This window comes from Vitis riparia, chromosome 17, assembly GCF_004353265.1.
Source record: "Vitis riparia cultivar Riparia Gloire de Montpellier isolate 1030 chromosome 17, EGFV_Vit.rip_1.0, whole genome shotgun sequence".
Lineage (NCBI taxonomy): Eukaryota > Viridiplantae > Streptophyta > Magnoliopsida > Vitales > Vitaceae > Vitis > Vitis riparia.
The window spans coordinates 18,376,520-18,400,120 of NC_048447.1; the positions used below are offsets into that span (position 1 = coordinate 18,376,520).

The following is a 23,601-nucleotide window of genomic DNA, read 5'->3' on the forward strand; positions in this document are numbered from 1 at the left end:
GATGTTTTGCTTCCATAAGAAGACCTTTTAGGAGCTATGAACTTGGGGGAGTGACCTATAAATAGTTCAGTCACAGTTATATTTCATGTTGAACTAATTTTGCTTTCTTGGAGCTAGATAGAACTGTAAACCAATTGGGTAAATACCCCCTGGAAGAGAGCATCATATTTGAATAGATCAATATAGTCTGAAACAAAATCCGGACTAAATTTTGAAAGATGATCATCTTCTCAATAATAGTAAATCAAAGGAATCTGATAAACATTAATCCATACATTCATGCATGCATGTTGATTGATGACACCATAGACTTGATGCTGCTTGTGTTTCTGGTTGCAGTATGGCTAACTATGCAAATTAAGAACCAACACACCTTGTTCTTTCATATCTATTATTGGGGGTTCATCATGTAGCACTGCCAAGCCAAATATAAATGAATAATTCTTCCCATCATATATAATACTTAATTACTGAATCCAAATGCTAAGAAAACACCCGATGAATGATCAGTAGTAAATAAGTCTTCCCATATTAATATAAAGCCCTCTCCAGATCATCATAAATTCAGTAGGTTATTTTTGTAACATTTCTCTCTCTCATTTTTCTCTCAATTTTTTTTTCTAATTTCTTGTATTTGTCCAAAATTTGTAATCACTGGAAAGGAAAAGAGAACATATAAATTTATAGAGCACTATATATACTACTGTTCTCTTGTGGGCTGCGGAAGATTCTTCATGGGCAGTACCACACTTGTGTAGCTGCATAGGTCTGTGATTAATTCCAATGGAGGTTGTTTTATATCGAGAAGTCTGAAAATCCAAAGGTCTTCTAACTAAACCTATATAACTGAGGTTAACAAAGGTGCAGAATGTGGTTCTTTAATTAATTACAGCCTCATTTGTAAGTCAAAGATGACATTTCCCTTTGCTTAATCATTTCTGCTTTAAGCTAGTAGTCAGTGTTAGGATATTAAAGCTGAAAAGTTTTAGGCCAAAGATGTTGATCCCGTCTTAATTTTCAATTAATCCCAACATCACGCGATGAAGCTAGCGAGCAAGTGTGAAGAAGGAGAAAATTTGCAAAAAAAAGATGAAGTAGAACTCACTGTACGTCCCAGGGAATTTTTTCTTGAATTTGTTTTGGTAAGCAGTTTGTTAAGTAGGCTAGTTGTTGGATTAATCAGTGGCAGCAATAAAGCCCTATTTTCATATGGTACGAACATCAGAAAACTCATACATTATTATTATGGTGCACCACATATTCACATGCATACGTGCTATTTTACAATATTGCATGTGGTTTATAAATTTAATTATTATCTAAATATAATTTAATTTCCTTAAATTGCAGATTGCATGTAAGCTAACTAGGAGGCAAATGAAGTGAAGATTTGATGCCCGATACCATGGAGGGTCGATCTGTACTATATGCTATGATATTTTAATTACATATGTCCTGGTGCTTTGACTTTTCCAACGACTACTTCCAATTGATTTTGAAGACGTTGCTCCAGAGCTGTTAAAATAAGAATTAGGTCAAGTAGAAGCTGATGGGAGTTAACCTATGTTCTGGGAAGGCCCTATCACGTTACCTCCCTTTCCACTGTGGAAGAGGATTGTTCTCACTTCTCAGGCAAAAGACAAATGTAGGGATTGAAGAATTACTGCCTTTGTTACTTTCCCAATCCAATAAATAGTGGTGCCCCTAATGGTGATTTGGCGGGTTGAAAAGTAGGTGAGTCTAATAAGCTCCTGGCTTACTTTGAACTTTCAAAGTACTCTGATCACTCTTTCACCCTTTCCTCTACTTTGGAATTTCAGACACTTGTGCCGTTTTGGGCATATTCACATATTTAGGTTAGTAAAAGCAAGCACATGATAGACATTCAAAATCACTATCTTCAAAGATCTGAATCGTTGAATATATATGATGAGATTTAAACCGTTGAATAATGATACAAACAAATAATACAAATAATGAATATATATTATATTACTTGATCACTAGTGCTTTTTTAAGAGTTATAAAAAAAATATCATTTGTTATTATAATCATACGTTTTTTGATAACGTATGTAAAAGAAAAAAGGGTTTGTGTATTTTTTCTATTTTAGACACGCAAGTAGGACAAGTATAAGTAGTGATAAACAACATCCTGAGTTTTATCCTCGAGTTCACATGTTGAAAGTGAGTTTGAGTAAGGTATCATTCCACTCAAGCAAAATTGTCTTGCCTAATCATATCTCCTTTGCATTCAGTTAAATATTAGTAAATAAAATATTTTAGTGTATATGTTGATAGGGCATGTTTCATAAAATGTTACATGGTAAAAAAGTAATTTACAGAACAAACATCCATTAATCTTTGATGATCATTTCAAATAATTTTTAAAACTGTTAGAAGTAATTTTTAAAAACCTACTAAATACCTAATTTTTATAAGAAAAATATTTTCAATTTTTAACTTTGGATCCTAGCTCGGGTCATACGTATTATGACAAAAGATGTTTGGCCTTGTCTACTTTAATTTGGAAACTGTACATTTTTTCCATCCATCTTTTGGTCCAAGTGGAATTCATGATTGAAGAAAAGAAAGAAAAAAGAATCCCCACTTACAAAAAATGCTCTTACGTACACAAAATTATTATGAAAGAGGAGAATAAAGTGGAGACCACCAACATGTCATGGGCAAAACCTGACCAAATCTCCTGGAAAGAAAATCTCAGCGACAATATTCCAAAATAGCGAGCAGTCTTCTCTGCGATAGCTAGGAAGAGAGAAGTAAGATCACAGAAACAACATCAGATTGTCTTATTTCCTTGGCATTTAGGCGCGGAGGTCGTACGTGGATTGCATCTCTATCAAATGAAATGTGTCCAAGACCTATTAGAGTGTACAAAATGGATAGGGCAAAATTTTTATTCAAATTAAGTTATGAATTAATGTTATGTTTGAGTCCCATAAATACTTTGAAACTAAAAAAAGTTAAGGAAAATATATATTTTTATATTTGATTGTATTATAAAAAATTGAAAAAAAATAAATATAATTAAAATTAATTAAAAATTTATTTATTTTTAAATTAGTTAATTTTTATATGAAAGAGACAAAAAAAAAAAGTGAAATAAAAATAATTTGCTCGTTTTAAATCTTTTTTTTCTTTTATTTTATTTTCTTTACATTTTTTTTTTTTGCAAATTTTTTTGAAATTAAACCAAACATAGCATTAAGTATTTTTCTCCACAAAACATTATTCCACTTTAAAAGAACAACGAGTGATCTCTCGCTCTAGCACAAAGTTTTAATATCGGAGTCTTGCTAATATCATGACAAAACTTACTTGGATACAATCACTCTTGCATGAACTTGGTGTTCCTCTCCCATGGCTCCTATTAGGTGTGACTGCCATGCTTGCTAGCAATGTACCCACACGGGAGCAGTTGGTTGATTTTTTTTACAAAGGGTCTATCCTCATTGAGATTTTACCTTTTACAATCCAAGTTCATAATAAAATAAGTCTCATTTTTCCTTTTTTCTTGGGTGGGTTGGGGTGGGGTAGGGTTAATTGTGGTTGTTGGGCAGAAATCGTCAACCTACACCTCCTTAGGTAGGTGGATGGTTTGTCATACCAAACCAAGGTTCAATTCTCCCTGATTTTTTCTCCCACAATCTGCTGTGTGGCTAGCTGTTCCCAAACTTAGTACAAATTAACTCCCAAATCCAACTATGAATGCAGGCCAAAAGGCCAAGGTTTACTCCCAACTTCAACATGGATCTTTGAGGTTTAATAATCATGCAATGTTTTCAAGGTTAAAGCCCTACAAAATAAATAGATAAAAAATACCCAGAAAGAACTGGTCCAGCATGGATTGAAGGCAGCTTAACTTTGAACCACATGAAATAGGGAGTCTTCAATTCCATTTTTGAAATTAGAGGTTTCAGCAAGAACAGGTCAAGCTGGGACAAAATTGAGATGGGCCTGAAATGTAATTAGATGGGTTGTTACTGCAGAGCTGATCAAACAAGAAAACCAAGAAGGGAGTGCAAAAACCAAAAAGACACTCTGAAAACTGAGATTTATGTATGATATTCAAAATACTGAAACTCAAAAGTTTATATCAACATAAAAGTACTCTGCAGAAGACATCAATGACTTTCTATCAAAATAGACATCCTTCACTGCATTTTACACTAAATGCTGAAACCAACTTCCAAGAACTTGTCCTTTTCATTGAGGCATATTTTGCACATGAAATAAATTTTGAGCTTCCAGGAAATGAAATGCATTACAGTTTAATACGTCCATGCTACAGGTACGAGCTAATAAAGAATATCCACTTGCAACAAGAACCTCTTGGATGTTAAGTAGTGCTGCTGGATCATAAGTTAAAATATTGAGAATTTCTCAAAGTCAACTCAGATTGGTCATCACCTAATTAGTTAAAAATATTGATTGTTTCCTAGTAGGATGTGTATTTGGACCGAGTCGCTCTAGGAGCCATGGCCCTTTCATACATTATAAGCATGTGTTTTTCCCTTCATAAGAGAATTCTTTATGATCTATCCACTTGATGAATTGAATTTCAAGGAAAAATCAGGGGTCCAATAATATGACTTGGTATAATATCGAGTAGAGAACAAAGTACTATTATATCTACATTATTTCATCTATGTAATGACTTTGTCTAACCCCATATTGTGTTCTGGTGAAATAGACTGGAAACTTATCCCTTTAGATTTTGAAAGCTCCATGATCTTAGTTTGACTCGATCGGTTAATATTAAAAAATTTTCTGTTTGTTTTGCCATCTCAATCTTTGGAAACAATTACCAAACATCTACTCAGCTTCCTTATCAGCTTCTAAGCTTCGTAAATTAAGCAGTAGGTTTTGAATATGTCTCATTGAATCATTCCATTCCCCAACTTTGAATCAGAGAAATATAAAGAACCCAAATAACCAAAAGAAGTATCAAAACTGGGAAGGGTATAACTTCAGCCTCAACAATGGGGAACAGATTGGGAGGCAGAAAAACAGCCAAGGTGATGAAGATAGACGGCCAGACCTTCAAGTTAAAGACACCAGTGCGAGTGTGGGAGGCAGTCAAGGACTACCCAGGTCATGTTTTGATAGAATCAGAATCCTTCAAGCATTTTGGAATTCGAGCAAAGCCATTAGAGCCACAAAGGGAATTGAAGCCAAAGAAGCTTTATTTTCTCTTGGAAATTCCAAAGCTTTCAGGAGACAAGTCAGTGAGGAGGGTTCAGTCAGGTATCAATATGAATGCAGTTGACCGGCTTGAGAGCCTCATGTTGTCCCGGAGGTCAGTCTCAGACCTTTCCACCATCAAACAGACAACAAGCATCAGACCATTAAATTGTGGTGCAATTCGGGTGCAACTGAGGCTGCCAAAGTCACAGTTGATGAAATTAATCCAGGAGAGCAAGGATAATGAAGAGGCAGCCGAGAAGATAATGGATCTTTGCATGGAAAAGGCCAGCAATAATATTCATGGAGCTGCATCAAGTAACAATGTTGAGGGCCATGGTCTAGGGCAGCAGCAAGGGAATTGGAAGCCTGGACTTGGTATCATTAGAGAAAGTTACAACTTGCCTGGATGAGGATGAGTATTCCTGATTTGTTTGATTGGTTGACCCTATTTTCATGCAGAAAATTAATGTGCATGACATTTGGGATATGTTTATTGATTAGGAATTTGGATTTGTATATGTGACCCACTATTACTAATGAAATAATGGGTGCAATAATGAAATAAAGAATGAGTAGATATGTCTGTTCCTTAATTTGTGAATGGCCAGGTGATCCAATATTTTATATAGGACAATATTTTTTTTGTTTAATATGTCGTATGGTACTGGTATATAATGGCCCTACATTCCCAGGTTACTTGTCTTAAATACCAACCCCTTTACAATTGAAGATACATTTACAGTTTTTAAGATTTAATTGAGATTCTATAAACCCTAAATCATGAAAAATAAATTCAATGAAACCGTAACTTTGAAAACCAAGAAGTATTGTTCTGTACCAGAAAATATAACCCTACATATGATGGGATACTGTGGAACAGTGGAAGGGACGCTGCAGCACTTTCTCCTTGAGGTTTTCGACATCTAATGTTTAAAATATCCTTTTAGCGAAAAGGACACACCAATTTCAGTGAGTTCTATGACAGAAATGAAGTTCTAATGTATTTCTAGCATATTTTCATTTAGGTTATCTTTTAGTTCTTGAAAAGTTTGAAGGAGAGTAGGAAAAATAAAACTAAAAAGAAAAAAAAAATGAAAAAAAAAAATAAAAAAATTGATTTAAAATCAATAAATTAGTTATTTTAAATTTATTTAATTTATTTTTCTTTTTTTATTTAAAGATGAAATAATATAAAAACATATAAAATTTTAATTAATTTTAACTATATTTAATTTTCTTTTCTATTTTTTATATAGTGAAATTGAAAGTGAAAAACTCTTTATATATATATATATATATATATATATATATATATTTTTGTTTTCCTTAGTAATTTTTGAGAAACAAACACGACTTTATATTATTTTATCATTGAATTTGATTTATATTATTAATAACAATTTGTAGATAATTTATAACTTACTTGGTTTAAGAGAATTTTTAAAAACAAAAATTAAAATTAACATAAAAAACTGAATTATTGTAATAATGGGCGGATCTAATAATACTTTAATGTACTATTATGGTCTCTTACAATATTATCTCTAATTTGATTGAAATTTAAAAATATTTTATGACTATGTTTACTCAACTATCCAAAAACTTTCTATTTTTCTTATATATTTTCTTAAATTTATTTTGCATTTTATTACTAAAAATAAAAACTGTAATTTCTCTTCCAACTATGGGTATGTCTTGTATTTACCATGTAACATGATTTTCATGTTAGTTTCTTTCTTGGAGAAGATTATTCACATTTTTGGAATCTAAAATAATTTGTTTCGACTACATAAATTAATAGAACTAGGTGATGTTGTATCTAAATAAAATGATACATTATTTAAGCATCCAAAACAAATACATTAATGTGGATCCCGCATTTTGGCTCATGCGTCTCCCACTCGATGGCGAGCTCGATTTTTAATTTGAAAAATTGATTTTATTTGATTAGGAAAAATGACTTGGAGTCGCCACTTATTTTTGTTTTATTTTTAAAGGGTAAACAAAATAAGAAAGAAAAACCCTAGGTGTGACTCCTTGTTTTAGAAAATGTGGTCTATGAAAAACCGGATCGGGTTCGAGGGTCAGGTTACTTATCGGGAAGGTACGGTAAAGACCGTAGCACCCCTCTAAGTCCCTAAAGTCGGGTCTCTACTAATAAAATGAAGCAATCATGACAATGGACGAGTAAATCGATGAGTACCTAGAATAAATCATGCACACGTGAGAATCAAAATATGCTTAGACAATGACCAGAGTGAAAGTAGGTGCGTACTTGGGCAACGAGCCACCATGCGCTAGCAAGAGAGAGGTTAATGCACAATTAAGGAATAATAGCATGCGTGTCATAGAGTAGAATAAGATCAATCATGCATGATAGTTAAATTAATCAATCAATCAATTATAAAGTCACTTATGTGGGGCCCCCCACCAAAGCCCATTTATTTTTGCATGAATTAATTCCATAAACTCCATTATTCGGAATTACGGGATTGAATCTATACTTATTTCAAAACATTTTAAAAAACAAAAGAGTTGTGAAAATTGCTTGCTAGAAAGAAAGATGACAGCAAAATTTTATTGGAAATGAGACTCTTGGGTAATCTTAAAAACTCTAAGGATGAAAGATAGGATGCTTTGAAATGGTTTAAAAAAAGAAGTTATAAAACGAGGATCCGGACATGTCTGACGGGGGAAGTTGAATCGCCCCCCTCTCCCATCCGGCGTCAGGCGTTGGATGTGAGACATTCGGAGAAGGTGGGACTTCGGCCGGACAGAATTCCGGATGCGAGACATCCGAAGAAGGCGGGATGTCGGCGGACATAATTTCAGATGTGAGGCATCTGGAGAAGGTGGGACTTCGGCCGGACAAGATTCCGAATATGATACATCCGGAGAATGGTGGGACTTCGGCCGGACAAGATTTCCGGATGTGAGGCATCCGGAGAAGGTGGGACTTTGGCCGGATAGGATTCCGGATGTGATACATCCGGAGAAGGTGGGACTTCGGCCGGACAAGATTCCGGATGTGAGACATCTGGAGAAGGTGGAACGTCAACGGACAGAATTCCGGATGTGAGACATCCGGAGAAGGTGGAATGTCGGCAGGACATGATTCCGGATGTGAGGCATCCAGAGGAGGTGAAATGTCGGCGGACAGAATTCCGGATGTGAGGCATCCGGAGGAGGTGGAATGTCGGCCGGACAAGATTCTGAATGTGAGACATCCGGATAAGGTGGGACGTTGGCCGGATAGAATTCCGGATGTGATACATCCGGAGAATGAATGAGAGGAAAATGGGTGTGGTGGAGGATGCTTGATTCCTACAAGCTTGAGTGAGGAAATGGGTATGACGACCTAGAGAGAGAGAGGTGGATAGATGAATGATGGGTATGGTGGATAAGGAAAAAAAAACATGGGGATGAGATGACGACACGCCTGCATGAGAATAAAGACAGGGGTCATGCAGAGTGAAGACAGGTGCATGGACATAAACACAATGGGCAGGCCACCAGCAGACGTGCCTCCACGTCTAGCCGACGAATATGCCTGGTAGCATGCAACCTCTGGTATTTGCTGACTGTGAAAGCTTGGAGAAAACCGAAAAGACTTGTTCTCATCATCACTGAAAACCTAGATTCTAGCCACAAGGTTAAGAGCCTTGAAGCTTCACAGAAAGCAGCTGAGACTTTGGAGCCTTGAGTATGCACTCAGGGAGGAAAAGAAAACAAGGAGATAACATGATAGCAACAAGAAGAAGAACATGAAAACTTTAACCAGCATATCGGACCCATTTCATCATTTCATCCATGGGTCCAACATCCAGTGAGTTAAGATGGGAAAATACTCGTTAGAATAGGGCATAAAACACAGCAAACTCGTCCAATATTTAATCAGTAATCACCAAAACAAAACAACCCGACAAGCAGAAATGAAAAATCATTGAGAATCAGATCTGGACAGTCTAAAAAAATGGAAAATATACAAAAAAAAAAAAAAAAAAACAAATGGTCATACCTGGAAATCTCCCTTCTTAGCTCTGTGTCCTGGACTCCCCAACAACTCTACGCTCCTCTGTTCTTAGCTTCCTCTTCAAGTTCAACCCATACTCTTTCCCTCCCAAAAAACCCTCAGAAAAACTCTCTCCGTTCCTCCCTTTTTTTTTTCTTCTCTTGTGTCCTCCCTCCTCTCGTTCTTTCTCTTCCTCCTTTTTTTCTTGGTGTCCTTTTTTCACCGGTCAGCAAGCATGGCTTACCCAACCACTCTCCCTGCTGCTGCATGCCTGCTGCAACCGACATCAAGCCCTTAGCTTCCTAGCTGCCCGTCCCATCTGGCCAGGATTCATGGTCAAAGAGGGGGGGTCCCCCTCACACCTCAAAAGAATAACCAAAACTCTCCTCTCCCCTTACAAAAAGCTCTTCTGAATCTCCTCCAACAGGTGTCGCTTTCTCATTCATCCATCAACTCCATTAAGCAGATTCCACAGCAACCAACCAGGAGACGACATGTGGCCACCCGGGATAGTGGGGGCCACCCGGGATGGTGGCACTTGGCAAAATTAAGCTGCTGAAAAACGAGCCCCAAATGGGGGTCTACAATTAATTTATCTCATTGGTGGCTGTCAATTATTTCTCTTTTTTTTTAATAGAATAAAAAAATCATAATATATTTTTAGTAAACTAAATGAATAAAAGACCTATGGCACATGAGCCATCTACATCTACAAGTTGTATTTGACTGTCTGGATGGTTTTAAAAAATGAAAAAAAAAAATCATAGAAAATGAATTCTGCTACATAAAACCTAGTGAAATCTGCAATTTCTTACACAAATATATCCTCTCATTATGCATGTAGTAAAGTTCTTAAATTTACCATGTACAAATGCTTTTTCCTGGCTGTCAAATCTATTGTCCAATGGATGTATAGTATTTTAGAAAAGTGGTTTTTAATGTTTTGTAAAATAAAAGTCTTTGTAAAAATATGATTTTTTAAAACTTATTTTTAATATTTTTAAATATGTTTTTAAAATAATTTTTTATATTTAATGTTTGCATAATTATTTTTTAAAACAATTTTCAAAAAATAAGTGAATAGTATTCGTTAACCATATTTTCTATTTCTTTTTTTTTAAAGAATAAAACACCATTTTTGAAAATAATTACTAAACATGACCTTAATTTATTTTTTAAAGCAAGTCTTTCCTTGACCTTCAGTTGTGAATTTAAAAAACACAAAGATAAAACTTTATGCCTGTACTTTAAGGATATATATTACTCGGTTTGAACTTAGTAGATTTTTATTTATTTTTTTTCTTTGGGTGAGCTTACCTAACTTTTTAAATATAAAGAATAAAAAGTTCGAAACTACGCAAATTCTTTCTTTCTTTCTTTCTCATGGTGAAGGTCAAGTTAGAAAAGGCAGCAACTAACTGGATTAAGCCCAGAAGAACTGTTACTGTTCTCTATGATTGGATGAATATAGGCCTTAGGACTCTCCTCAACATTTCATGTTGGCCGGCGACCAGTGGAAGCTTCAGAAAGTTAGCTGTTATTTGCTTTCCTTTTGTTTGGTAGCTTTCTCTCCCCCTTTTTCTTCTTTTATTCACAAATTAAGAAGTAACCATCGTTACTAATAAAAATAATAAGTTGTTAGCATGATCATGAGATACCATTGAATGCGTGGGCTTGCATTACAGAGCCATAGATTGTTAGTCACCCTCTGGTTATCAACTTCCTTGTCAATCTCGGATGTCAATGATTAAGGAGGCCCCTTCTATTTTTCCTTTTTTCTTTTTTTTTTTTCCCCATAGAAAATGTAGTAGGTATATAATCAAAGAAATAAATAATAAAAATTTGAAAAATTAAGAGTTTGTTTTTCTATTTTTAAAATTAAAAATTATTATTTAAATTTATTTTTCTATTTTTTATTTTAAAAAGTTTTAAAAATTAAACTTTATTTATTATTCATTTTAAATAAAATATTATTAAAAATTATTATTTTAATTTATTATTATTCATTTTGGACCAAAATAATTTACGAAAACATTAGTGTCCTTGTGTTTTCCAACCTATACAAAATGGTTTTTTTTAATTTATAAAAAATATAATTTCTTATTTTATTATAATATTATTATTCATGTTTTACTAAAAATGGTTTATTTTTTAATTTATTTATAATTGAAAATTATTTTTATTTTTTTAATAAGACTTGAATTTAATTTATTTTATATTATATAAATTGAATTTTTAATATTTTTACAAAACCAAAATAAAAAATTATTTTTAAAAACAACTTACCCAAATAATTTTTTTGTTTATAATTTTTAAAAACTGTTTTTAAAATCAACTTGCCAAACGACTTTATTTTTGTAAAAACAGTATAAAATTGTTTTTTATTTTTTAACTTAAAAATAATTTTAAAAAACTTTTTTTAGAAAACATGATCAAGTGGACCATTTTTTTTTTTTTTTTTGCTTCAACTCATTAACACAATTGATTAAACCGTCTTTATTGGGATAGTATTACAAAATGGTAAAATTTAATTATCAAAATAGACAAAACATGACAATTTTAACGGTTGAAAGAGTAATCATCATGTAAAATATGACATATGATTTTCCAAATCTTATTAAATATTATCTCTAATCGAAGAATAATAATTCAAAGAGTTCAAACTAGCAAAAATAGTTTTTCAAATTTATTCAAATATTAACTTTAATTAAGAAATAATACTTCTAAGAAATAAAAAAAAATTCAAATATGCTTTTCAATTCCTATAAATAGGATAATTTCAAAATTTTCTAGATAAGTCAAAAGAAAATTCAAAAACTTAAAGTTGGAGGTGAGGTTTTTAAGAGAGGTTCAAAGTTTCTCCAAATTTTCAATTTTTTTCAATTCAAGTTTCACGATTTAAGATCAAAATCTATAAAAATAAAAAAACATCTTTGATTATTTGAGATCAAGTTGTTCAATCAAATTTGTTATTCAAGTCACACTCAAGTCATAGATACACCAAGGTTCAAGTCATATTAAGGTTCAAATTAAGCCAAAATTCAACTCACATTAAGTCTCAAGTCATGCCAAGATCCAACATTAAGATCTAGGTCAAGCCAAAATCCAAATCATCTAAGTCATTAAAAAAATATAATCATGGGTTACACCCTTTCATTATTATAATCATAATTGATGTTACACCCTTTCATTATTATAATCATATGATATCATGGGTTATGCTTCACAAAGTAGCAATGTCCTCATTTAATAATTTTTTTTTTTTAAAAATAACAACTTTAAGTGTAGAATAAAAAATTAATATTTTGCTCCGTGAAGCAACATAATTGATGAAGCTCATGCATGCAATCTCACTGAAAATTTTCTAAATTAATGGTTACTTATGTTAAATGAGTCCAAAAGAATATCATGTCTCAATGTAGGACTTAAAAAGGATGTGAATATTGCATGCCACCCTTCAAATGCACTGATTCATTTGGGTCCCTATCCATGAGTAACTGGTCCCATGCCTCGGAAAGAGCCCCAACCTTGAAGGAGGACCATTTAATTTAAAGGGCTTTACCATCTATGGGATGAGTGGACCACCAAATTAATGTGAAAATTAACATTCAGTTCAGTGGGTCTCCCCTGTGTGCAAATAGCAGTTAAGTTTCTTAAGTCTTCAGTGATTCTTAGGATTTAGTTGAAAAGCTTGGAGAGTGAGGGGACTATAAAAATAAAAATACATGGATAAGTCATCTTCGTAAATTTTGAGCTACCTTGATGGTCTAAAGAAGAAAAACATGGACACCCTAACACCTACAAACCACAATATACTAGATGCCATTTGTAAAATTTATGATAATGATTATAATTCTTTGTTTTATTACTTTTATTTAAGAGAGTATTTGATAAAACTTAAAACTTATTATTTAATGATTTAAATTGACTTTAAGTTAAATTATATTTAAATTATTAATTTAAAATTTATTACTTAATTTTTACTTTAAGTATTAAGATTATTTGATAAAATTAATTTTAAATTTATTGTAAATCATTAAATTATCATATTTATCCCTAAGATACCGAGTAATGATAAAGGTTGTGGGTTTAAAAATAAATTAATTATTTTTACCTATTATTATTTTTTTATACTTTAAAACATACTATTAAGTTATTTTATCAAATATACTTAATTTATTTAATAACTTAAATTAAGTTATTAAATTAGTTTGTCAAACATGATGAGAAAAAATTGTATATGCCCTTTCCACTTATAAGTGTAAGTTGTTTAATTATTTCCTTTGTATATTAATATCTAATTGGAATGTAAAATAAAATTGATATTTGTTTGGCTTGCCCTATGTGAAAGTCAAATGAATCCTAAAAACAAGATAAAAGGACAAATTTAATATTGTTTGGTCAAAGGAACCCTAAAAACTATATAAAAAACAAATTTAATATTATTGTATACTTTTAGTCATCGGTATGAATATAATAACCAAGTCCAATTTTGGTGGATTGCCTTCTTGTATCTCATATTTCTTTCATTATTTTGATATCCATCATACTATTTTATACTTATTTATTAGTCCTAATTTCATATATTTAGTGTTTCATTAAATAATTAAGATTTTATCTTATATTTTATATAAAGTTATTTTTCTCGTATAACTAAGTAGAGGGTGACACCTTAACTTATAGAAAAATAACAAGTGAGTCTCATTTTATTAGAAAATGTTAGGGTATTCTTTCAATACCTATTAAGTTTATAATCTCATATTATTGAAAATGTATGGATGAAATCTAATAATTGAATGAAGGTATAAATATATGATATCAATATATAAATAAATGTAAGATTTTATTTAAAAATATAAAGTTTAAAACTTCTTTTTACAATGAAAGGGTTAAAATCTTGATTTTATATCTTTATTATTGTGAAAGTAAATGACAATAAGTGACTTTTACTTTTAGGATAGTGTGCATTTATTGAAATAACGGTTATTTTTTATTCTTTAAAAAGGGCCTCTGATCTTTATGGAAAAATATATTATAGAGAAATTATTTGTTCTTTCTTGAACTTCTTCTTTTTCTGACAACAAAATTGTGGATCGGTTCTTAATAGTTTTTTTGGGGACATGCCTACTAGGGATGAGCCTACTAGGGATGACAATGAGAATAGTTTTTTGCAGGTATATGCCTCTCCCCGTCCCATTCCTCCCCTAATGAGATGAGTTTGAATTTTAACTAAACAGGTTTGAATTTTTTTTTTTAAACTTGAGGTGGATTCGAAATAGATTCAAGTATTGTCTTATCCTGCCCTGTTCCCAATTATATATAAAATTAATTTAATGTTTATTTTACTATTTTAATATATAGATAATAAAAAAATATTTTTAATAAAATATTTTTAATAAAATAAGTTATAAAAATATAATAATTTAATTATTTATAAAATATGTTTATTTTAATGTAGTTAAAAAAATTTAAAAGTAATTTTAAAAAATTAAATTTTCAAAAAAAAAGTTAAATGGATTAGGACGAGATGGGTATGAAAATTTCTTATACTCATCCCATCACGCCCTATTTAATTTTTTAAATGGGACATAGATGAAAATTATTTTAAATAAACAGGATGGGGTTGGAATGAGGATGACTCATCCCGAACCTGTCTCATTGTCATCCCTAATATACCCACAAAGAAGATACTGCTGTGAGCCATGAGGTTGTATCTTGCATCAATTCAATAACACCACATGTAGGGTGACGATAACATCTTTAAAATACCACTGGTGCTTTACCAAATCATGCCGATTTTTCTTTAATTTTTAATTCTATTTAAATTCATAATACTCTATATTTTCATGTTTCATTGAGAAAGCCGAATTGATGATACCCCATTGGTACTCTCGACCCCATTTCATTTGGTAGTGGTCAAAAATTAGAAATGGCAACAACAAACAGGAAAAGACTATCCAACCATAGGTCTATCATTCCATATATAATACTCGAGAAAATTGATTAAGACAACCAACCAACATTTTTTTTGGTGGTTTGTGGTCCCATATGAGTACGATTAATTAACACAATCAATCAACATTTGTTTCCATTTATCAGAGTGCCTTCTCTATTTAGATGGGTGCATTGAAACCTGTCTCCATCAAATATTGATGAATCAATGAAGCCACTCTGAAAATTAATCAATTGACTTGTTATTTATTTTTTAAGCCTAGAATTTTGGTCAAAAACAATCTTGGTGTATCTAAAACTTTCGGACCATGAAAGGACATTTTTGTTTTCGAGTTAAGGAAACGAAGTAATTTTCATTTCTAAAAATGAACTCATATGTGACAATTGCAATGTTGATAGTGAATTTATTATTGAAAATATTTGGAGTCTTCACGTGAAAATGAATTGAAGGGCTGGATGTAATCACTACAAGTATAACTTTAATTTGTATGAAAATGACCTAGAATTTATTTTGAGTATAAATCATATTTGAAGCCTACCTCTTTTTTTAGGTACCACCTCATCTTGTTTATAATAAAAATAGGTTTGGTATTGTCTGGTTCAACACCTTCTTTCTCAACTATATATAATTAAATAAAAATTAATTTAATTTGTAAAAAGACATTAAATAAAAATTAGTTTCATAAAAATAAATAATAAACTTTTTTAATATTTATTTATTTTTAATATAATTCAATTTTTTTGAACTAAAAAAAATTAGAAAAATAAAAATATTAATATACTTGTCTTGACATTTTCCGTCTAGTTTATTTATTTTTATTTTTTTATTTGGAATATGGATGAAAATAAGCATAAATGATAGAATGAGACAAAGGGGTATCACTCCTCAAAGTCATTCGGACTCGTTACTTGAAAGATACAATACTTATGATAGATTTTTTTAGTTAAATTTAGACCCCTTGAAATAATGGACGACTCGTATCTATACTAATACAAATATGTTAGACCAAATTTTTTTCTCTTTCCCATCTCATAGTTAAAAAATCAACTCAAATACAAATTCTATCAATAATATTATAGACAATAAATAATAAAATAAGTTTGTTGACTTAAAAATTAAGTCTTACTCTTCCTATTTTAACATCTCAATTTTTTTTTAAGGGTGATTTGAATGTATGACCTAAAATAACTATGAGATTGTAAAAATAATCTATCTCTTTAAGTCTGTTGAAAAATGACTCTTTTTGAACTCTTTGATCCTTCTTTACTTTATTTGTCTTCTAAAACATCAATTTCCCACCTTTTTTTTCATTATACCCATTTCATGACCTTTTTTATAATACATTTATTTTTTCAATTCATTTCTTTTACTAAGATTAATTTTTCATTATAGATAGATATTCACCTGAGTTGCACATGAGTTAAGTTTGGTTTTAAAAAAACCTAAATAAGGTTAAGTTCTTCATCACGGTCTAAACTATATTATAGTTAAGTTTCATTTATCAAAAACTTCATTGAAAATCAAATTTCCTACTTATCTTTAAAAAAAAAACTGGATTAAAATGACCTAAATTGTGTGTGATTAAATTTCATTTATAAAGAATTTAACTGAGGTTATGTTTCTCTTTTATCTATAGAAAAATTGATTATAATAACTTGAATTGTATTATAGTTAAATTTCATTTAAAAAACAAAAACAAAATTTATTTTTATAAAAATTTGAAACATAAGTAAAACCCAACTTGCAAAAACCCTAATATAAAATAACTAAAAAAACAACCAAAATCCCAACAAAAATAAAAATGAAAAAACAAAAATTTCCAATAGAAATTCAAAACCTAATAAAAAAACAACAATATAAAACTCCTGTCCAAATCCTATCAAGAAACAAAACCAAAAGTCTCCCATAAAAAAATAATTGTAAAAAACCTCAACCATGAAAAATCCTAACAAAAAACATCATATAGGTTTAAACGAAATTACAAAAAACCAAAAATGAAAAATGAAAAATGGTAGGAAGCCCTAACAAAATGCAACCCAAAAAACCCCAACAACAATTTTACCATAAAAATCCCAATATATATATATATATATATATATATATATACAAAAAACTTCGATAAAAAACTTGTAGCAAAAATGAAGAATGTGATGATCTTGAAGAAGAAAGAAAGAAAAAAAGAATTCTTGGATAAGATCTTTATCCTTTGATGGAAGAATTCCAATGTTTGATTTTTATCTCTTGAGAGAGTGTAAAAAAGAGGAGATAGCTAGTATAAAAATGGAAGAGAAATGACCTAGAAATAATGGGTAATGACACTAAATAAGGGTAAAAATGTCTAAAAAAATAGTTTTTTAAAAAATAATGAAGAGATGTCATTTTTTCAATTTTAATAGTATTTTGGATCTTTTTAACCAAGTATCTTTTTTTTTTTTTTTTTTCCATCAAATTTTGAAAATGTATGAGATTTCTTATGTTCTATATAAAACTTGCTATTATTTTCTAGTCTAAACAAAAAATTGGAAACAGTACTTGTACTAACTTTTTTTCTTCCCTGAAGTTACATGTTTTTCTCAATGTAAGTTTTTTTTACTAATATTTAATCATGAATTTCATCCAAAACTTAAATTGTTAGATAATAAACCAAATGATACATGAAGTTGGACTTGACAATAATATCATATTAAACTATTAATTTAATTAAAAAATTTAAACCTTTAAATAAAAAAAAATTAATGTTATCAAGTTAATAGATGATGTCGTTTATGTTTCATTCGAGACAATCTTCTATTTTTGACATGAAACTAAAATGAAAGTCAAAGTTATAACTATTACGTGAAAATATTAGAATTATAAAAATTTTATTAAACATAAAAGAATTTATTACACGCATACATTAAAAAAAAGTTTTTACAACAAATAACATTTTTGTTAGTTTTATATTAAGCATCTTTTTAAATCATAAATTCTTTAAATAAAATTAATGAAATAAACATAAAAAAATTTATTTAGCTTTAGAAAAAAAAAAAAAACCTTTTCACTTCTTAGAAACTCAACCAAATGGGACAGTAATTTTCTTAGAAAAAAGGCAATCAATTGCACAAAATTAAAGTTAGAAAAATTAGGCTTTTAGAAAGTAAAAATCAGACCTCAATTGTCACCTTTAGGCTTTATGATGAAATAATTTGGCAATATGACCAACCCAAATAGCCCTAAAAAAACATGTGCATGGTAGGTGATGGAAACCTACCACCTACGCCCATTTCTTTATTGAACTTAGTTGAATAAGTCCAACATAAGAGCTCAAGATTTCAAAAGTGGCAGGTCTATGTTAGAATACTATGTTACATATTCATATTATATAGTCAAAGTTTGTGTACACATATTGGTGGATTTAGTTTAATGTCAATATATGGTACATAATGTGAACTAAAAACTTTCATAATGTGGAAAGCTGAATATGGTGAAGTGGGAAAGTCAGTGTCATCCAACCACTTGGCTCAAAATTAGTATTTGGACATGATGGCTAGTGATAAGATTAAAACACAAAGTATAAGGGTGTAATAATGATTCAAGTGTATTTTCCATTAAAGAAAAATAAAAATAATTTTATTTAACAAATTTGGGAGGCAAATTGTTGGATTTAAACTGAGGAGGAAGGCTCCAAACCTCAAGGGTCAAGGTGTATCTAACCCAAAAGAAAAAAATGTACTTAATTTGTTGTTAAATTGTTAGTTTCTACTAAACCTAATTTTTTAACCGTGGAATGGATAGTCAAATCTTTGGGTCCTGAACCCTACTCTCCCAACTTTCAAAGTTACTAACTTTAGCATTCAAACTCAAGAGGATTTAAAAAAATATATATATTATTAGACAAAAATATAATACTTTTAATCATTTATTTTATTTTTTTGCATCGAAATTTTTTATACTAATCTATTTTTTTTTTTAAAGAAAAATGAGTTTCATATAAAGTCCTGAAGTTAGGTGATTTTAAAATTATTTTTAATAAAACACTCGTTTAAAACTTATTTTAAAAAATTACAGAAGCTTGCAAAGAACCCCCTGGTCCACCCTAATGCTCTGACCTCTGAGTAGCAAGTAAGTGAATTTTTCTAAGACCCCTGGGTCAAACCTAGACTGATTGATGGGTTTGCCCATCTTGTGGCTAGAGGGAAGGACAGCTACATTTCATAGCCTGAAACTTGAAATAGAATATACTTGAAAAAAAAAATTAAGAAAATGGAAAAATAACCTAAGGAGGTTAGGTAGTGCTGGGTTGTCAGTTGTCACGATGTGAAGAAGGTCTGAGACGAGGTTTTTCCATCAACACTTCAGAAACTCACGAGCATATCTACCATTCATTGGTTGTTTCACTCCCTCTCTCTCACTCTCTCACTCTCTCACTCTCTCCTCCTCCTCCCCATCTTCCCCTTTCTCCTCTCCTTACCATCTGTGAGTCAATGCTCTTATTCTTGATAGATGGGTGGTCAGTTTTCTGTTTTTAGCATCCTATAAAAAGGGCCAGATCGAACCCCAATGCGGCAGGTACTATCCTCACCCTTTGCTCCTCTTAAACCTATCTTCATTACTGTTTACTGGGTTCAGATTTTTGTGTTGGAATTCCATTGGCTTAGCGGAGGGACTAAGCATCTCGTACATTTAGATCTATGCTTGGTAGATTAGTCAGTCCGCATCGGTGAGTGGTTTCAATGCTACCCTTGCGAAGTGAACTGTCTCTTGCAGATTTTTTTATCTTTGTTTCGTTGTCTGTTCGACCTTGAAGTTCCCTAGGTTTTTTTTGAGAGGATAAAAGAATGAAAACAATATCAACTACTAATGCTTCTCTTCCTTTCTCACACACTCACCATGTCTAATTGCCTTTTTTTCCTTTATAATATTGCATATGTTGTACAATAACGATTTCGTAAACCTATAAATCAGCCTCCACCATATGTATATGGTTTTCCCAGCTGCCTTTCTTAGGTTCTAGTTGATTTTTATGTCATCTTAAAACCACCATTGTATGATATCCCACCGCAGTGTGGGGGACAACGTTAATAATACTTATATGTATAATGGTGTAGAGTTCATTTAAAATTATGATAATTCATTAAATTTAAAATGGATAATGTCTATATGGGAGGAAATGAACCATTACTTTTGGTGTTGGGCTATGGATCCTTGATCCGTAGGTATTGATTTGATCCTGCAATTTTATGGGCATTGTAAGAATAATTGTTATATCGTAGCGGAAATACCATTTTTTTAATGGAGGCGAGGCTTCCTTGCAAATAAATTTGAATTGGACACTATATAGGATTATAGTCCTTGCATTGCTGATAATGTTCGGTCAAGTTATCATTCAGTTAAATTTTTAGTTGTTAATTTTTTTTTTCTTGTTTACTTATTTATGTTTTCGGTTCTGCTAAGAAAAACTTTCGTGGTCGGTCAAGCAAAAGCTCCGCCTTTTGAACTACGGGCACAACAACCAAGTAGTTGGTAGCCAGATTTGCTTTTATTTCATCCATTTTTGGGAGAGCATAGAAGCTCCTTAAATTACACAACCAAATAAATTAATTATTTTCCATTATGAACTAAGTGGAGTTGAGAATAATGACTTTGATTTGTTTTAAGATATGTTTGATTCCTGAAAATAGTTTTAAAAAATATTATTTTTTCTTATATTTGATTTATGAAATAAAATTAAATATAATTAAAATTTTATATAAAAGAAAGTTCATGAAAAATTTTGAATTTATGTGCAATTGAAATTTTATGAGTTGGGATTTGGTCATGGTATATTTCTTTTGTGTTCATACTTAACCCATTGACCAATTCAAAAGCCTAAAAGCCTGAACACCTGAACAAGGGTTGTTGGGTGAATCACAATTTTTTTTTTAAAAAATTTCTTATATAATTGTTGTCACCATGCTATCCAATTAATCTTTTATGTTTTTAAAAATATTAGCATGTCAAGATTCAATTATTGAATTGATAATTGAATCATTATGTCAACATGACATTATAATATATATATATAATTTATTTATTATAAATAATAATACATAAAAATATTTATAGTGAGTTAAAATTATATATAAATAATTAAACAAAATTAAAATATTTTATTCTTTTATCTTTAATATTGAAATATTAAATTATGATAAAAATAAAATGTAAACACTTAATATTTATTTTTATTAAATAATAAAATTATAATATTTAATTATTAAAAATACATATAATATATAAAAACCGAAAGAAAATTTTATTACTTATTTTTATCTATATTTGAATAACATTATATTTTATCAAATTTCTTTTTATTAGTATTTCAAAAGAAAAAGAAACAACGAAAAAGAAAAAGGAAAGAACATTTCGCTCCCTTTCTCACGAGAAGAGATCCGAACCTAAGTTCTACCCCTTTGAATAATTATACGGTTGGATCATTAGCCTGTAAAACATGCAAGCGAATGTAAAATTCATTTAATATTTATTATTATAGTTTCCATCTCAACCCAAATTGCCATTAGTATGTAAAGAAAAGAGAAAAGACATTTATAATAGAGAGTGTAGTTTAAGGTCGATAAGACTACGAATTTGAGGTAGAAGCAAGCAGACTGTTTGCTTGACAAGGCTTTGCATGGAAATCAACGCCCCTCAAGTGCTGGAACAGGCCAAGCTTTTTAGAATTTCATTTGGTGGTCAACAACTCTCTGGCATGTTCACGCCCCCAAAAGGAAGAACAGTTGTAATAAAGCTAGCTATATGTCTTTATGGAATATCCACCCTCTTTTTTTTCTTTTGTTCAATTATCTTTCATTTTTTATTATTTTATTATTTTTTTTATTTTTTATTTTTATTTTTAAGGATGCTTTTAGGATCATATGTAATAGAGGTTATGGGGATTGTAATCTTAATGATATGTGATTATGATATGTAATTTGTGTATGCATGATTTCAAAAGATTATTTTCAGTTTTATAAAATGGACCCATTTCAAACTGTTAATACTTCTCTAGAATTTGATTCCAAAATATTTTTTAAAAAAAATGCAAGCATTTATTGTGTTAAAAATTATTCTATAGACAAACAACCATAATATTATTTTCTCTTTAGATATTTTCCTTATTTTCAGGATTCCTTGTAACTCAGCCTTTTGTCCTTTTGAAAGGTTGTGTGTTATTGGTAGGACTCCCTTTCTTTCCTCAAGAATATTTCATTAGGTAGGACACATGCTTTAAAAGCTTGCTAGCCGTATTCAAATAAACCATAGGGTTCATAGAGGTTCAAATCGATCGATATAATATATTTGATGTAACAAAAAAAGAAAAAAAAATCAAAATAATGGATATCCACATGACCTCCTTTTTTCTTCTTTACAAAATAGTGATAATAATTTACATTCAAAATCGTGACTAGTGACTATAATTTTGAACTTAAACTTAAGACCTAAAACCATATATAGTAATCAATTATGGTTTTTGAACATAAACTCAAACTATGGTTGTTGATTAGGAGTTTGGACTTATTAAGAATTCAAACTTAACACTTACATGAAGTTTTTGGACTTTATATTTTGATATATGTAAGTTTTTGAAAACTAGCATATCAAGGAGCAAATAAGCATTAATTGATGCAATCAATTAGCATGATTGAATATCCTTAATGATCTCATTCTAGTTAGGATAGTACTCTACCATTCTTCTGAAATCATGGTTATGATTTTTCAACTTAAGAATCCATATCTTTCCCACCTTCTTCTCTCTTTCTATCTGTTGCAACACGTGTATAAAGACCATAGAAACATTGAATACAAGACATGAAAGCAATAATTCTCTCTTTCAATCTTCAAACTTTACAAATTCAATATGGTATTAGAGCTTGCCGCTACAAACGTCTTGTTTATTTAAAAAACCCATACCCTCATTTCAATTCTTTTATCAACGTTCCAACCTGATTTCCATTTCGTTGTCCACCACAAACTTCCTCCTTTGTAAGGTACAAGTTTTGCCACTGATATGAAGTCTTGGCCTGAAACTCCATATCAAAAATCATTTACGGCCGTCATTGATTCTACTAGACCTATGTGAAAAAATCCAAACAAGTAATAATGAAGTTTGAATGATGGCCTACTTACATCTTGGTTGATAGCAAATGTGAAGGAGATCATTAGCACTATAAGAGAAAAGGGTAATAATGATCCAGAGAGGGGATACATTATATTCAATATGGATTGCAATTCACGTCCAGTTGATAAAAATAGCTTTTATAACTTGACAAAAGGAACTCTGTCAGTGGATGAATATATATGGAAATTCAAGGCAATTTGTCACAAACAAACGGCAATTGGAAAACCTCTTTCAAATGTGAATAAAGTGTTTCAAGTTTCCAAGGGACTTGAAAACGAATATATATAAAGAGTTT

The 23,601-nt window shown here is 30.6% G+C and overlaps 1 protein-coding gene across 1 annotated transcript; it reads left to right on the forward strand.

Annotated features, from left to right (window-relative positions):
* Positions 1-4,949: 4,949 nt before the first annotated feature.
* Positions 4,950-5,830, forward strand: LOC117905072 (uncharacterized protein At1g66480-like). The gene has a single exon (XM_034817953.1). It carries the CDS (start codon positions 5,003-5,005, stop codon positions 5,615-5,617), a length of 615 nt encoding a protein of 204 aa, XP_034673844.1. The 5' UTR covers positions 4,950-5,002; the 3' UTR covers positions 5,618-5,830.
* Positions 5,831-23,601: the final 17,771 nt, after the last annotated feature.

Bases quoted from the DNA above. Each gene is read 5' to 3' on its own strand.
- LOC117905072 (XM_034817953.1), top strand. From the start codon at position 5,003: ATGGGGAACAGATTGGGAGGCAGAAAAACAGCCAAGGTGATGAAGATA.